The 17,241-nt window shown below is 47.5% G+C and overlaps 1 protein-coding gene across 1 annotated transcript in view; it reads left to right on the top strand.

Annotated features, from left to right (window-relative positions):
* Positions 1–7,486, top strand: part of MTMR7 (myotubularin related protein 7) — a 54,199-nt gene extending 46,713 nt beyond the window's left edge. The window contains exons 13-14 of the mRNA XM_088478746.1: positions 4,132–4,258; positions 6,813–7,486. Coding sequence (XP_088334872.1) covers positions 4,132–4,258; positions 6,813–7,175 — 490 coding nt within the window. The 3' untranslated portion in view covers positions 7,176–7,486. The remainder of the gene's footprint in view (positions 1–4,131; positions 4,259–6,812) is intronic.
* The last annotated feature ends 9,755 nt before the right edge of the window (positions 7,487–17,241 follow it).

Raw genomic sequence — 17,241 nt, 5'->3', positions numbered from 1 at the left:
CCGATGACAGCATAGGCATAATCCCAACAATCAGGTAATATACTAAATATTATATAGTACATAACATTATTGTCACGTCCAGGGTGTCTCGGCATAGTGGTCTACGGGTGATACCTGTGAGGTCACTGGCGGGGGGCGTCTGGCGGTGGCACTGGTGTTTGGCGAGGGGCATTGGCTGTGCGTGGTTCTGTGCGGGCATGTTGTCACTCTGGGCTGGAGAGCCTGGTGGTGCTTCCGTTCGGCATGGGCGCCGCCATCTTGCCTCCGGCCATGTGATTCAGCCATCCTGTCCTGGTGTGTCACGTGCTCTCTCTGGCCAGTCATGGTACGGCACTTGTTATTTAGGGAGGTCCAGAGCCTCTCTTTATTGCCAGTGCAACGTGTTTCTCAGCTTAGCTGAGAGAGAGTTCCCTGTGCTCTCCACCTGTTTTCCTGTGATACGCTACCTGCCTGCCTGCTTATCTGCTCCAACCCCGCTGGACTACCCTGCATCCTCCATTACCTTCCCCTTGCCTGAGTACCTGAGTCTGCTGTTCACCCTGCACCCTGCCTCCACTTACATTTCCTCTGGACATTATCACCTCAGCCTGTAATTCACTTCAGCCTCACAAAACCTGGAATACTGGACTGCCTTCTGTTATCACTACCTGGACTTCTTCCCATTGCATCACTACAGTTCCAAAGTGCACTTTAGTGCTATACCCGGACTTTCTGTTTTGCCACATTCATGTCTGTTAAGCCACTCATTAAAAACTCAACGTTTATTTTTAAATCTGCTTCTGTGTCTGCTCCTATTACCTCCCAGGGTCCACAACAAAACCAGAACCTCACAATTATATAATAGCAAGATTTAAACCCCACAACATCTAATATGTCAAGCAATATGTATACAATATACAAAAAAGTAACATGCTAAGCAATACTTAAACAGTGTCAAATGCCACACAATGTAAAATGCCCAGTAAGATACCCCTGTGCTGTGCCCCTACAGATGCCTAGGATGTGAATAGTAGGATGCACCATGATATCCTTAGCTGTTAGTAACTAACCGTACACACAAAGGACCTCATTCAGAGTCTGTCGTAAGCGGCCGCTCGGTCGTACGCATCCGATGTTTCCAAACCACGCATGCGCACGGTTGTGCGCATGTGCGTACGAGGCTTTGCGATCCAAAATGCTGTAGATCGTACGGCTTACGAGCAGGAAGTGGCTTCCGAGAGTTGATTTGACATGAAAGGCCATTTGTGGGTGGTGACGGGGGTGGTGGTCTGAAAACGCAGGCGTTTTGAGGGCGTTTTAGGGGCGTACGTAAATTACCTGCTACGACCGACCTAGAACGCCGGAAGTAGTAAAACGTCACTCTGCGAGCAGGTTAGAGGCCTGGCTGATCGTACAGCTTAAGGTAGGGTAGGAGCTCCCGCAAGCCACACAGTACAAATGATAGTGACAAACGTAACTGATGTTAGGACTGATGTTTCTATTTTGAGCCACACAATGCAAGCAGCTAATAACTGATTGTTGGAGCTAATAACACTGCTAATTGGCTTGTAATTGATTCAGCTGCGTTAGCATTAGCGAATAATAAGAATAAATAAATTTCATGTTGATGGCTTTCTCTATGCGTTTTTTTTTTGTGGACATCAACACAACACAAGCGGCCGCAACCATCAGAAGAAAATTAACATACAGCGACTGACAACAATTGACTCGATCACTAGCTGCTATCACTCATTAGCTAGAGGAGGTGCAGTGTTCACGTATGGGCGTCACTTTGGTTGCGACCGACTGGCCATGCGATTGCTTCCTTTTTCAGTTTCTCGGTCGTTAGGCATACGACCGAGCGGCCGCTTACGACCGCCTCTGAATGAGGTCCAAACCTTGTCCTTCAGAGTTGGCCCTCACAATTTGGAGACAGACCCCCATCCCATATGTGCAGCAAAGCAAAAAAAAGAAAAACAAATGTTATGCAAAAAGTTATTTCCACACATGACAGTGGAAGCCCCACATAGAGGAAAAAGAGAGGACTCACTAGGATGATGTGCGGCACGGAGGATTGGGACCATCCCATGGTAGTGCGGCCAGCTACCACTGCTTACTGCCTGGGTCTGAGAGGTGTCTCCCCTCTGTGTGTGCAGAGTGCAGAACTAGAAGTCCGAAAATGCCCTGCACCTTGCAAGTTCCCGGCTGCCCGCCGCTGAGTCCCCGCCATGCTCACCTCTCCACCCTCCAGGTCACGTATATGCAGCACAGCAGGTAATATTTATTGCTGTCCTGGGATCACTGGCTCCGCTTTTGACTATTCCTCTGGTTTCCTCTCCTTCCCCGTGGCGGCGACCTTCCCCTTCTTCTTCTTGGGCGGCATCATGAGACCGGGATGCTCAGACTAAAATGATCTGGCATCCCGTTACTAAGCAGCGAGGAGGAGGCGGCTCGGCTGACACCCGCTGAGCAGAAGTGCCTGGCCACATTGTTTGTTATCCGGCATTGGGGTCCCGCAGCTGATAATCCTGAGAGCAAACTGCTCCCGGTACATTAGTACCAGCTGTCCCCACCTGATAGCTTAGCCATGTTCTATACACAACTTGTTTTTTAGGCTTGGTGGTCATATAGGTAATGTGGATAAAGCCAATTTGCTGCCTATATTTCTACTACTCAAAGTTTTAGAAACATATGGAAGTTGTAATGACTTTTTGGCAGTGATTTCCAACCACGTGGTGGCACCTTCTCATTTGCAGCTTAGCATCTTGTCTGAAGACTGAAGATTGCATATTGATACGTAAAAGTTTAAGGCCTTTATGATTAAAAAATGTCTAAATGCTTCCATTGGTATCTGACATAAAAACTGAAAGGGCAGGGGTTCCCAAACTTACTTGAATCACGGCGACCTAGAGTTTCAACACTTTTTGTCACGGCACCCCTAGGCCAAAAGTTTCTTATGGTGAAATGATTAAATGTAATAAATTGTGCTTACGTGTTGTAATGCTTAAGTTCAGCTATGTGGATGTGGATAGGGTGGTGATTCTGGGCCTGATTCAGACCCGCTCGCGAGCGCTGGGCGCTCGCAAGTGAGTCGATGTTGCCCAAGTGCGCATGCGCACGACGGAGGTGGCTCCGTCGTGCGCATGCGCGAGACCCGAATAACGACGGCCAAGCCGTTGTTATGGGTCTCGCCCCAAAGGGGGCGTGCTGTCGATGGTGATTGACAGCACGCCCCCTTTGGTGGGCGTGCCGGGGGCTTGGCTGCCCAGACGGAGGCGTTCCCATGGGAACGCCTATCGTCTGGGGCCAGCCCCACTGACATCACTAGTGATGTCAGTGGGAGTGCTTTTGGCTCTGATAGAGCCAAAAGCACTCCAGGGCTTGCGGCAGCAAGACCCTACCGCAAGGGTCTCATCGCATGCCCGATGGTCGCTATGGTCTTGACCATCGCGGCCATCATTTTGGCCGCTCGCTATAGCTGTGGGTGGTCACCCACAGCTATGCGAGCGGCCAGGAGGCAGGGACGGCCCTGATTCAGAGCGAGCGCTCTGTCAGAGCATCTGGCTCTGAATCATCGCCACTGTTTGTCCACATATTTTAGCCACCAGCTCTGGTTTTGCCTACGTACTGTACCACAAATAATTTGATTTGGTCCTGGACCACCAACTCGTGGCACCCCTGAAAGTGCCCCAACGGGCACTCAATTTGGGAACCACTGCCATAGGGCGAAAGTAGATAGAAACATAAAAAATGATTTATGGTTTGAGCACTGGCATTACTGACTGCTCGGCAGCTAGACTGAGCAGGAGGTGACCGTTGCCTGTCTGTCACTAGACTGAGCAGGAGGTGACCGTTGCCTGTATGTCACTAGACTGAGCAGGAGGTGACCGTTGCCTGTCTGTCACTAGACTGAGCAGGAGGTGACCGTTGCCTGTCTGTCACTAGACTGAGCAGGAGGTGACCGTTGCCTGTCTGTCATTGGATTAGAAATGTATTTATTATTTATTTATATAGTGCCAGCATGTACCATTATGCTTTACAATTGGAAGCAAATTAATAAAACAATAAATATGTGTTAACAGACCAAAACAGAGGTAAGAGGGCCCTGCTTTAGGGTTCAGTGAAAATTTGCTGATTGGCCTCATTTTGCAGGTTCTGGAGAGGTCTTTACAACCGCTTTGAAAAAGGCATGCACCCCCGACAGTCAGTGACCGATTTTCTTCAGGCGGTGAAAGAAGAGACCCAGCAACTGGAGGAGGAACTGGAGTTCATGGAAAAGGTAGAGGAATTTATATGTAATATACACGGCTTGAAATGTATGCTGTCATTGTGGTCACTATATGGAACCAATGGGCTAAAGCCCATATTTGTGATTGCTTTCACTGTATGCATCTTCCTCATATATAGCTGAGCTCTATGTTCACTTTCACACCAGCTAACTTTGTAGTTCGTATTCTCTGTATCAACAAATTGGGACAAACTTGAACATGTAAAAGTTTCTAACAAATACCTGGACATCCTAATCTATATAATAAAACTGACCGCTGATAGAAAATACATTAGCTTGACTGACTCCCACACACACATGAATCCCGATTCCCCAGTAGAAAACATATGAACAATAACCTGGTACTGGTAATACCCTACACTGGCATGAGACAGGGCTGCAAGCTTAAGAGTTTGCAGATGTGGGAAATAGTGGTGGGTGCTTAGGGAAGAAGCTGTATACAGTGATGGGGATATGACATGAGGGGCATGACTAACTTTCTGCCAATAGTCATGGCCGTAGCATCCATGGGCGAGCTGAGATTCTGACTGCACCATTAGACCCAGATTTATCAACGAGTGATATTCTTGTTCTCACTCTTTACTAAATTTAAATGATGCGCCAACCAATCATACTGTGTGTGTGTGTGTATGTGTGTGTGTATATATATATATATATAATATGTCTAATTCAAAATTAGTTAAATCTAAAACTGATAAAAACAATGTATAATTCCTGCATCTATTATCCAGCTAAATATTTGATTGTTTTTTTCTTTTTCACTTCAACTTGCCCCCACATGTTGACCATGCCCCCCCTTTGGTGAAATTATTTAGTGGGGTTCTCTACCGTGTACGTGCATGCTCTGGGTGCCATGTCTTCATGCTACAGATCTGCTTGTATCTAAGAGATAGAGGGGAAATGAAGAGCGACAAAGAGCAGGCCAGAGAGACTGAGACAAAGGGGCAATTGCAAAAAGAGAGCGCAAGAGAGTTGCAGGGTTGGGGGTTGTGTTAGATAGCATGACAAAGAAGGTGAAGAGAGACAGGGGAGTATATATATATATATATATCTATATAGTAACGAGAGACTAAGAAAGCAGGGAATATTAAAAGATAAAATTGGGAGAAAAAAAAGGAGTTAGAGTGACAGACAAGGATAGTGAGAGTGTCTCCACACCTCCACCTCCTTCCTACAGCAAGGCTCAGTCCTAGGTCATATACGATACAAACAAGCAGCTGCACTCGGAGGCTTATAAAGGTTCAAAGACCACAAAAGTGTATTATACCATAGTTTGTGATATTTGAACCTTTATCAGTCTCCGAGTGCAGCTGCTTCTTTGTATCGTGTACCTGTGGAATATGCTCCAGGGGGCACCGGAGCAAGGAATACCACTTGTGGAGAGTACCGGTCCGTTTGGGACATATATATACAGTATGTATATATAATGAGCAGAGGACCTAGGACTGTACAAAGGAGGTAGAGAGAAGGTGGATCCAAAAAGCAATTTCAAAAGTAGGATGAGAACCAGGCCAGGACAGTGTCGGTGAAATGTAGAATGTGTGTGAGAAGAGAGTGTTTGATAGTGTCAAATACAGCAGAGAGATCCAGGAGAATTAGAAGTGAGTAATGGCCTTAAGTTTAGCAGCAATCAAATTGACCACCTTATTCAATACAGTCACTAGGGTGTGATGAAAATGAAAGCATGAGCGGCTCCATTAGGTTTTGGGAGGCGAGTTTCAGCAAGTCTCTAGCAGCAGATTCCCCAATTTATACAAGGACCATAAACAAAAAAAAAAGTTGAAATCACACCATCTATCACTAGACAGTCAGGAGATCTCCATGTTAAACTGGAACTTTGACAAATTAATAAATACAAATCACAAATGTTTTTTTTCTTTAGCAAAGTAAAATAAAGTTTAAACTGTTTCATTTTAAAGCACATACTGAAGATGTTGCACTTCTCAGGACAACATAAACTGTGCAGGTTTATCACTATGCAGTTATAGATTCACAGTCACATCATCTAAAGGCATAGGATGTAATCACTATCCCGGCTGTAGGGATGGCGGCTCTCAGTATGCCGACACCAAAATCCTGACACCAGTCAGAAACCCGGCGCCGGACTCTTGACAGTAAGTAGTGAGGTTAGGGGTTAGGCACTAGGGGGAGGGTCAGAGTTAGGCACTAGGGAGGGAGTGTTAAGTTTAGGCAGCAGGGTGGGAGAGTTAGGGTTCGGGGTAGGATTAAGATACTGAACGACAGGTGTCAGTATCCTAACCCCGTCGGAGTGCTGGTGTCGGGATTCTGACCGCCGGGATCCCGAGTGCCTGCATCCCCTACCCAACCCGAAGGGAACAAGTGGGCCTTTCTGATGGCTCATCTAGTGTCTGCTCCACGTCCTCTGATTAGGAGTTCTCAGTAATCTGCACTGTTGAATGTTTTGCATTTTCTAAAACTTAAAAAATAAGACGTTTTACAACACTATTCTTGTGTATGGTCATCATGGACCCTGGAAGTGTTTGAAGTATGTAATTGTTGTCATGTGTAACAATTCTCTCTTCAGAGATTAGCTAAACTGGAAACTGAGCAGACCAACAAAACCAATAAGAAGCTCTGTGACCACCAGAAAGACCATACCTTCCAGATATGTATCACTAAGCACTCCCCCGCCAACACTCCCCAGGACTACAGCAGCAACCTGAAGCTGTTCCCATCCCGCAGCCCTTCCCAGGGCGAGGAGGACTCTGCCCTCATCCTAACCCAGGACCATTTGAGGAGCTCAGACCCTGACCTATCTACTAATAGCGACCAGGAGTCCGGGGTGGAGGACATGAGCTGCAGGTCTCCAAGTGGGGGAGACTCCATACCCAGTGAGGACAGTGGAAAGGACCCTGATTCGGATGAAGCCGTGTTCCTGAATGCCTAAATGTCTTAGTAACTATTTGCTATTATATTATGTGTTTATATTTATTTATAGGGAGCTGTGCAATGCTATCTGGGAACAGTATGCTGAAGAGAAAAACACCACTCCCCTATGTCCACACATCGGGACAGTGGTGTGTACAGGAGATTGGAAGCTGTGTCCTTCTCCGGTGGCTCCTGGATTATTTATAAGCTTTGTAAAATTGTATCATTTTTCTTTACAAATTGAGAATTAGGTGCCCCCCTGTGACGTAATATTCGTCTGGTATATAAAAATGCCCTTTGGGTTACCTCTGTATTTCCAAACCCAGTAAAGCAGACAGATGCATGTCAGTAAATATACTTAGAATTGTTTTATTTGCATTACAATTAAGATATTCAGTGATGCAAACCAGGCCTTGTGGTAACCTCTATACATAGTACTTAGGGCCTGATTCAGACCCGGTCGCTAGATGCGTACGCTCGCTCCCAGCTTATGCAAATTCGGAACACACCCAGCAAGGCAGGCGATTGCACGGCAAGGCATAAGCACACCCACTATGTTTTGGCGTGCGATCACTTTGTGTATCCAGACGCCCACCAGCCTGTCTTAAGACGCCCACTTACGCACGTCAACTCCAGGAAGTGTATACAACCATCGGTACATCAGGTACCATCAGGAGCATTCGCAACGCTTGTGGTTGCCTTTACCCTACCGCAAGCACTTCAGTGTAAAAACCAGCCAGGTGACGTGTACTATGACGCTGCCTATTAATTATGCACGCCTCTGAAACTGCGTTTAAACACTCAGGCACGCCTGCGTCCGCACCTCCACTCCCCCGTTACTGCTGGCCTGCCCCTGTTACCACCCACAAACGGCCTCTCCTGTCACTCATTCCACTGGGCTGTCTTTGCTGGGCGAGCGAGCGCTTCCCGATCACTTGGACTAGTTTGCACACTGCGATGCATATGCATGCGCACATTCGCAAACATCGCCAGCAACGAGCGAACGTTTGCTAGCGACCAAGTCTGAATCAGGCCCTTAGTGTTGTACAATACAGATGAATGGGTAATCCAACTGTTCAGCTGTGGGCTATATGTGAGGACGCCTCTGTTTAAGGAGCCTTCTTTCTGAAACCGGCAAACACATGATTTATCTTTGCCTCAAATAGTGAATTTACACTTTCCCTGGCATCAATTTCATTTTAGAGAAAATCAGTATTGTGTCTGCAGGAGCTACAGACTGGAATCGTGTGGCTGCTCAATAATCATCACATGTGCAATGTACATCTATGATACAACACCCTGGAATGGTCTGGGATATGTTCATAGGTAGAGGTAAATTGTGAGGAAAAAATTGCTTCTCACTATTAACAAAATGTCTGCCTCATGGCATCATTCCACAATGGCCGTCACCTATGTTTTGTTCTCACTATTTAGTTTCCGAATGTTTGGCTACAAAAAGCATTTACCCATGTGGCATTTCATTTTAAATTCTTACGTCATGGAATCAAAGTAGATTTTTTGGGAAATAGTTAATAATGATCAGCATAAATTATTAATGTAAAAAAAACAAACAAATCTAAATTACAAATTAAAAAAAGTATTTATCCTCATTTTAAATACTTGGAAGAAGCACCTTGTGCTGCAAATACAGCTGTCAGTCTATTTGGGTAAGTGCCAATCAGCGTTGCATATTTTTGCGTTCTGCTGTAGCTAAATCAGTTTGGTTGCAGATTGTTGGTGAGCTGCAATTTGAAATCATTCCACAGACTCTCAATAGGATTAAGGTTTGTTTTGTGTCCCATGTGTTGTTTGCTGTAAGGTTTATGTTATTGCTTTGCTGGAACATCAATCTCTGAAGTCCTAGACTGCAGCTGTATTCCCAAGGCTTGCCTATATCTTGCTCTGCAATTTTGCCCTTTATTTTGGATGTTTGAGATAGTGATTTTGGGTTGATGAAGAGCGTTTTACACCAAACAAAGCACCTGACTTTGTGGCCAAGAAGTTCAATCTTGATCTTATCAGTCCATAGAATCTCTCATCACCCTTCTCCTGTCAGGATCTCCCATGTGCTTTCTGGCAAAAGTCTTGTGAGATTTCCGGTTTTCTTTAAGAATACTTTTCATTTTCCTACATACAGATAAAGTGCCGATTTGTGAAGTTCATGTGGCTATAGCTGTTCCATTGCTAGTTACTCACATTTTCCAGAGTTGCCATTTGTCTCTTATCTGCCTCCATAACAAGTGCGCTTCTCCCACCGGTTTGAGGGGAACTCGTTCTAGACAAATTCACGGTTGTGCCATATTTCCCTCCACTTTTTATGATGGGCTTGACAGTGCTCATGGGTATATTCAAAGGCTTAGAAATCTCATCTCCTAACCCCACTTGATACCTTTCCGAAACCACTCCTCTGATATGCTTTGGATGTTCACTGTCTTCTCGATGGAGCTGTTGTATGGACATGTTCTGACCAGCTCTGCTACCGCTGTCATTTTAGCTGAGGAACATTAATTGTGCACAGGTGAGCTCCAATCAATTTTGATTCCATGATTTAGGACAATAAATGTGAAAATTGTTAAAGGATAGTGATTAGGACTTTAGCCACTGTAGGTGTGAGCTGCTGTGTGCAATTAGGAAGGGTGCTGTCTTAGTTACCAATAGTTGTCCATAGTAACCTAAATATATTACATGAACATGAACATGCTCTTTAAATTGTGTGCCAGGTGGCTTACCTAATATAGACTCTCAATGTCTGGGCAGCTGTGCATTTATGAGAGGTAGTTGAAATCTCAGCTGTTGGGGTTCTGGCGCTCAGTATGCTGGCGCCGGAATTCGGACGTTAAGTAGTGGGGTTAGGGGGAGCGTTAGGGGTTAGGCACTAGGGGGAGGGTTAGGCACTACAGAAGGAGGGTTAGGTTTAGGCACTGGGGGGAGGTTAGGTTTAGGGTGCGGGGAGGGTTAGGGGTAGGGTTAGGATACTTACCGACAGGTGTCGGTTTCCTAACCCTGTCAGGATGCCGGCGTCGGGATTCTGACCGCCAGGATCCCGAGCGTCGGCATCCTCCATTTAAACAAATATACATGTCAGTAATAACCTTGCAGCAATTTCTCCCTGGATCTTTTAGTTCTGACAGGAACGTACTGCAGAAGTTTATTTGCCTTGCATACAGTACAATAGTTTATAAGGTGACATGGGAAACACCGGGATGATCAGAAGCCTTTTAGATTATCTAGTCTTCCCTCTATGTTCAGAATTTTTTTTCTGGTGTCCAAGTCTTGAATACTTCATTGGTAGAAAATATACACTAGTAAATAATTAAAAATTTAGTAATGTCCAGTAGCATTTCTTCTTCATGGTCCATAGGGTTCCGCAGGGAGAAAATGGGGTGTAGGATACCAACAGCAAAACTTATCAATCCCAGGATGCCCCGTCCTTCCCCCTATACCACTCCCACAGCCCAAGGGTAACTCTGTTTCATTGGCGTCTGACAGGAGCTGGGTCACCATTTTTAATAGGGCTGCTTCAAGTAGCCCAAGCTTATTTTTATGATTTATTTTTTATTTCTAGTGTTTTAAACTGAGCAGCAGCAAAAGACTGTCCCTTGGAAGTCTGCACTGCTGCTCCAACACCCCTCCTTGGCCCCGTGACAACAAGCCCCGGCTAGGTACTCCCGGCGGGGCTCTTGGGGGGACTAGCTAGCAAGCTCCACAGACCCAGGCTGCAGCCCGGAATCCAGGGGACATGTGAGGCAGACCCCTGCTTGCGGGGGCCCGCGTCTTTACACAGTCTAGCCTTCGGTCTCAGGAGACTGACCAGAGGCGATGATGTGGACACCGGTGCGCCCACAACTCCACTAGACCACCGGGGCATTAATATATTGGCGCAGAGGCATATTTAGAGGCCAGGGGATCCGGTGGTTAACAGCATGGGGAAAAGGCGCTCTCCCTGCATCCCCTCCCCCAACTCAGGGCGCCATTCCGCTGTGGTCTAGCTGTTCCCTGAGCTGCTTCTCCCTCACCCTCTGCCCCCTCAGAGACATGCAGCAGCCATTTTCTGCTTCACAGGTCTCCGGGAACGCTGGGTCCAGTATTTGTAGAAATTGTTGCACAGACTCAGGCCCCTCAGCCCCGGTGTCCACTCCTCAGGACCCACCCTGGGCTGCCTTTTCTCAGGTACTGACAAAGATTGCGGACCACTTAGCAGTCCCCGTGGTAGCCCCCCTGTGGGATGGCCACAGCAGGTATTTCCTGCAAATCCTTTGCCTCCCCCATGGGTAGACATACTCTCTACCTCAGTACAGAGTGTGGCTAATACCTCTACAGTTTTTCAGCAAATGCTGCAAAAGGAAAAGCCTTTACCTACTAAACGTGCTGTGATCTTCCCAGTCCACCCAGTTATCTGATTCTGATATATCTTCTGGGGAGGCAGAAGACGCGGACCTCTCTCACTCTGACTCTGTCTCAGGAGATGAGGAGCCACCCTCTAAATTAAATATACCTGCTCTTGTGAGAGCTGTAAAATCTATTTTACAAATAGAAGAGGAGGAACCCGCTCCTAAGAAAAAACAACCACTTTTTAAATGACAAAAGGTAGTTTTACCAGAGTTTCCTCACTCTGATCAGTTATCTGATCACATGAGGGAAGCTTGGAATATGTTCGGTAAAAGGTTTCAAATTCCAAAATGGTTCAGTTCCTTTTGCCCTCTTCCAGCTACTGATAGCACTAAATGGGAAGTTCCTCCAGCAGTGGATTCTCATGTAACATGTCTGGTTAAGAATGCTACCTTACCCATCCATACTGCAACCTCCTTGACTGAAACTACAGATAGTCTTATAGAAGCTTGTCACAAATCCATATACTCTCTTACAGGAGCTATTACTCGTCCTGCTAGGGCTACGACCTGGGTGGCAAAACCCATTGAAAGTTGGGGAGAGGCCCTAGAAGAGACATTCCCCTCTGATGCTTTAAGAGAACAACTATCCTACATATCTCTGCAGCCTCCTACTTGTGAGAAACAGCAATGGATACAAATCTCCTGGTCTCCAGGATATCTGCCACTTAGGGAGTGGCTCGCCTTATTGTTTGGCTCTGTTCCTGGAAAGCAGACTCAGGTTCAAAAAGGGCTCTGGAGTCCCTTCCTTATTCTGGAGATATCCTATTTGGTCCAGAATTAGATAAAATTGTGACTACTTTGGCAGCTTCCAAGACTGGACAAAGCTTCGGATGTCATCCTTTCGTTCCTTTCACCTTCAAGGAAAAGCTAAGGGTCAGTCCTTCCACGCCAGCAGGCATCAGCCAAGGCCTCCAAGCCTAGGGCCAAACAAGCCTGGGTTACTAGACGTCCACCTGCCAAGTCTGAGGACAAGCCTACAGCCTGACGGGGCGGGCCTCTCCCTGGGGGCTCCCAGGTTGGAAGGCAGACTTCAATTCACCCAGTTTTGGCATCAGATGCCTGGGTAAGAGAAGTGGTCTCCCACGGCTATGCTCTATCCTTCCTAAGGCGACCCTGCCAGCAGTTCTTTTGCACAGGGCCTCCATCGGAGCCAAGCAAGGCCCTGCTGCTCCAAAAAGCCATTCAGTCCTTACTGAATTCAGCAGTAATAATTCTGGTCCCCTCCTCACAATGAGGCAAGGGCTATTATTCTACCCTTTCCCTGGTTCAGAAGCCCAACGGGTCTCATCGGCCTATCCTCAACCTCAAATCTCTGAACAAGTCTATCAGGGTGCCCAGGTTTCGTATGGAAACCCTCCGCTCTATTTTCCTGGCTATGGAGGCTGGGGATTTTATGGGGTCTCTGGACATTCAGGACACTTACCTACATGTACCTATAGCGCCTTCTCTTCAACATTATCTCCAGTTTGCTATCCTACAGTAGCATTACCAATATCAGACCCTACCGTTTGGCCTCTCAACGGTCCCTTGGGTCTTTACCAAAATCAATGTAGTTATGGCGGCCTCCCTTCGTTGTCAAGGGATCAGACTACTCCTGTACTTAGACGACCTCTTGCTGTTCACCAGAGATTCTTCACCACCATCTTCAGGTAACAATTGCCTTCCTACATATGCACGGGTGGCTGATCACCTGGAAAAAGTCTTCCCTGACACCTTCTCAAAGAATGGTACATTTAGGAGCCCTCTTGGACTCTCAGGTTCAGAGGATCTCTCTAATAGACAAGATCTCCTTAATACAACACCGAGTGTCAATTCACGCTGTAATGCAGACATCCATGGTGTCCACCTTCGACATGGTGTTCGCTCCTTTTCACTCCAGACCCCTACAACACCTGGTCCTCTCCAGGTGGAGCAGCCTACCCCATCTACTTTGATCCCAGACGATGGGCCTCCCCCCGGAGGTTCCCCTGTCCCTAGCCTGGTGGCTACAGACATTCCATTTAGACAAGGGTCGCCCCTTTTGGATCCCGGATTTGGCTCTCCTCACCACAGACACAAGTCTCCGAGGGTGGGGCGCAGTGACAGCTAGCACTCCTTCCAGGGCTGCTGGGACCCAGTCGAGGCAAAGTTACTAATCAATGTTTTGGAACTTCGAGCCATCTACAGAGCTCTCACTCTGACTTAGGATATTCTTCAAGGCAGGCCAGTACAAGTACAGTGTGACAACGCCACGGCAGAGTCCTACCTCAATCACCAAGGAGGCACTCAGAGTTGGGCAGCAATGGCAGAACTGTCTCACATGGACTGAACGCCATCTCCCAGCCATCTCCACGGTATTCATTCCGGGAGTTCTCAATTGGGAAGCAGATTTCCTCAGCCGTCACGACGTACATGCAGGAGATTGGTTTCTACATCCAGAAGTCTTTCAGCTCCTGGTGGACAAATGGGGTTTGTCGGATGTGGATCGCATAGCCTCAAGACACAACAACAAACTTCCAGTATATGGAACCAGGACAAGGGACCCCGACGCAGCCTTCGTGGACGCTTTGTCAGTGAAATGGACCTTCCATTTGGCATACCTCTTTCCCCCAATATCCATGCTTCCTCGAGTTCTTTGTAAGTTCAAGCAGGAAGGGGGCACAGTCCTGCTGATAGCTCCAGCTTGGCCCAGACGCCATTGGTACTCCGAACTTCAGAGTCTCTCCATAGACGTTCCTCTTCAACTTCCTCTACGAATAGACCTGTTGTCTCAGGATCCATGTCTACTTGCTGGACCTGGCCCGTTTGACTTTAACGGCTTGGCTCTTGAGACATCCCTCCTAAAGGCTAAAGCATTTTAAAGCTCTGTTGTCCAGACCATGCTCAGGGCCCATAAACCGGCCTCAGCCAGGATTTATCACAGAATATGGCATACATATTTCCAATGGTGTGCTCCAAGAAACTATGACCCCCAAGTTTTTAAGGTGTCTAGAATTCTTACCTTTCTTCAGGCTGGATTGAACCTAGGCCTCCGCCTAGCATCTCTGAAAGTGCAGGTCTCTGCCTTATCCATCTGGTTCCAGCGCAGACTGGCTCCTCTACCAGATGTTCACACCTTCCTGCAAGGTGTTCTCCGTATAGAGCCTCCCTATGTCCCTACTGTGGCTCCATGGGATTTGGCAGTGGTGCTCCAAGCACTTCAAGAACCTCCATTTGAACCCCTGGAATCAGTGGATGTCAAGTAGCTCACCTCGAAGACTCAGGGTCTCATTCAGACCCGGTCGTTTGATGCAAGCGGTCGCTCTGAATTAGGGCGGCCGCTAGCATCTTGAAGTGCGGCCTCCTGGTCGCTAGCTAAGCTGTGGGTTACCACTCACAGCTTAGCGACCGACCAGGGTGATGGTCATGATGGTAAGGACCATCGCGACCATCGGGGCTTGCGACGAGACCCTAAGGTTGGGTCTCGGCACTCGCAAGCCCCAGGGAGCTTCCTGCTCTGATCGACCAGGAAGCTCCCCACTGACATCACTGCTGATGTCAGTGGGGCCGCCCCCAAACGGCAAGCGTTCCGTCAGGAACGCCTCTGTTTGGCCGGCCACCCCTCCGGCCCGCCTTCCAAACGGGGCGAGCTGTCAATCAACATCGACAGCTCGCCCCCTTTGGTGCGAGACCCGGAGCGACGGAGCGCCCGTCGCTAGTCGGGTCTCGTGCATGCGCACGTCGGAGCAGGCTCCGACGTGCGCATGCCCATTGCGCAAACATCGACCCGGTTGCGAGCGCTCAGCGCTTGCGACCGGGTCTGAATGAGGCCCTCTGTTTCTTCTGGCTTATCGCATCTGCCCGTAGGGTATCGGATTTAGGGGCGCTTTCATGACTCTCCCCCTTTTTAATCTTTCATCGGGACAGGGCGGTTCTTAGAACACACCCGGGCTTCCTTCCCAAGGTGGTCTATCGTTTCCACCTAAATGAGGAAATTGTGGTTCTGGCCTTTCAATCACCAGACCTCTCGGTAGGTGTGGCCTCTTTGGATGTGGTCCGTGCTCTAAAGATCTACGTGGACTGTACTACTTCCATCAGGAAATCGAACTCCCTCTTCATCCTATATGGATTCCACAAGAAGGGATGGCCAGCTAACAAACAGACTCTGGCCAGATGGATTCGCATGACTATCTCACAGGCTTACACGCAGTCTGGCCTTCCTGTGCCAGCTACAGTATCTGCTCATTCTACTCGCTCTGTGGGTCCCACGTGGGCAGCCCGGCGTAGCACCTCAACTGAACAGCTATGCAGGGTGGCCACCTGGTAGTCTGTCCACATTTTTCTTAGGTTTTATGTCTTTGATACTTTTGCCTCTCAGGATGCTTCCTTCGGGCGTAGGGTTCTCCTATCCGCTCAGGAGCATTCCCGCCCTTGAACAACTGCTTTGGGACATCCCCATTGTCTCCCTGTGGACCCTGAAGAAGTAAAGGAGAGAGTTATGGTAAAATTTACCTTTTGTTAACTCTTTCTTCGAAGTCCATAGGGTCCACAGGGCACCCGCCCTGACGCTCCTAGCTTCTATGGGTTTCTTCTCTTGGTCACTTGTTTCCTTCTCTGTGTGAGAGTGTGATTCTTCAGTGTGCCAGTTTTCCTTCTTTCCTCTCCTGCTCCTGCCTTGGGCTTGTTAACAAAACTGAGTTGCCCTCAGCATCCTGGGATTGAAAAGCTTTGCTGTTGTTGTCCGGTCCTCCAAGGTCCCACCTACACCCCATTGTCTCCCTGTGGACCATATGGACTTCAAAGAAAGACAGTTAACAAAGGTAAGTTTTACCATAACTCTCCTTTTTGTGCTTATGATGCTCGAAGAGGTGAAACGGGGTAGAGGGAGTGCAAGCATTGGTAGAGTATAGTGAGGCATGTTCAGACTAGAGATGAGTACTTCCATGTCCCATGTGTCACACAGAAAATCACCCTTTAACAAAAAGTGACATGGGGGGGCATATGTATTAACATCTCCTCTGCTGGAGTGGAGGAGAATTCTGCAAGTCCCATAGTGCCTCAGCCGAAATCCTAATGCGCTACGCCGCGCCTGGCCGACCCCAATGCACATGCATGTGATCTCACAAAAGTGCGCTTCTAATTTTTTATTAAGATCTGCTGGTTACCGCCGCCATACAACTATTGTTGCATGCATTGCAGAGACCCTAGAGAAAAGTGATTTTCTCTAAGGTATCTGCCTTAATACATTTTGATGATTGATACAAATTGTGCAGGATCTAGCGCATTTGACACTTATCCACTGATGATACGTTTCTGTTAAAGCCCTGCTATCTGTGAACTGTACAGAGTGGATGAGCGTTGTGACAGGGAGACACTAGCTTGTGATCGCCATAAGTGGGACCATCTCATGAGGAGAGTTTGACAGTGTAATACTGAACTGAGGCAAGATTTCTATCAAAGGAAGTAATACCACTTATTGTATCTAGGGCTTAGCATGATACATAATGAATTTCCTGAACTGATAAAACACACTGGGTTTAGTTATATAACATTGCCTGTGTTTGGGAAGTGTAATATACTGTACGTTACAATATCCCACCAATGGTCATCCCCCGTATTTGTGAGTAAATTACAACAGCAGAAATCATAACTATCTGGTAATGATAGATAGATAGATAGATGCAAGAGGATGATATTGTGGACTGGTTCAATCATACCAGAAGTTCATGGAAATGT

The sequence above is a fragment of the Taudactylus pleione genome, unplaced genomic scaffold, assembly GCF_031769625.1.
Source record: "Taudactylus pleione unplaced genomic scaffold, aTauple2 ptg000218l, whole genome shotgun sequence".
NCBI lineage: Eukaryota > Metazoa > Chordata > Amphibia > Anura > Myobatrachidae > Taudactylus > Taudactylus pleione.
The sequence above is the reverse complement of the archived record's forward strand: the minus strand, read 5'-3'. Positions and strand labels throughout refer to the sequence as shown.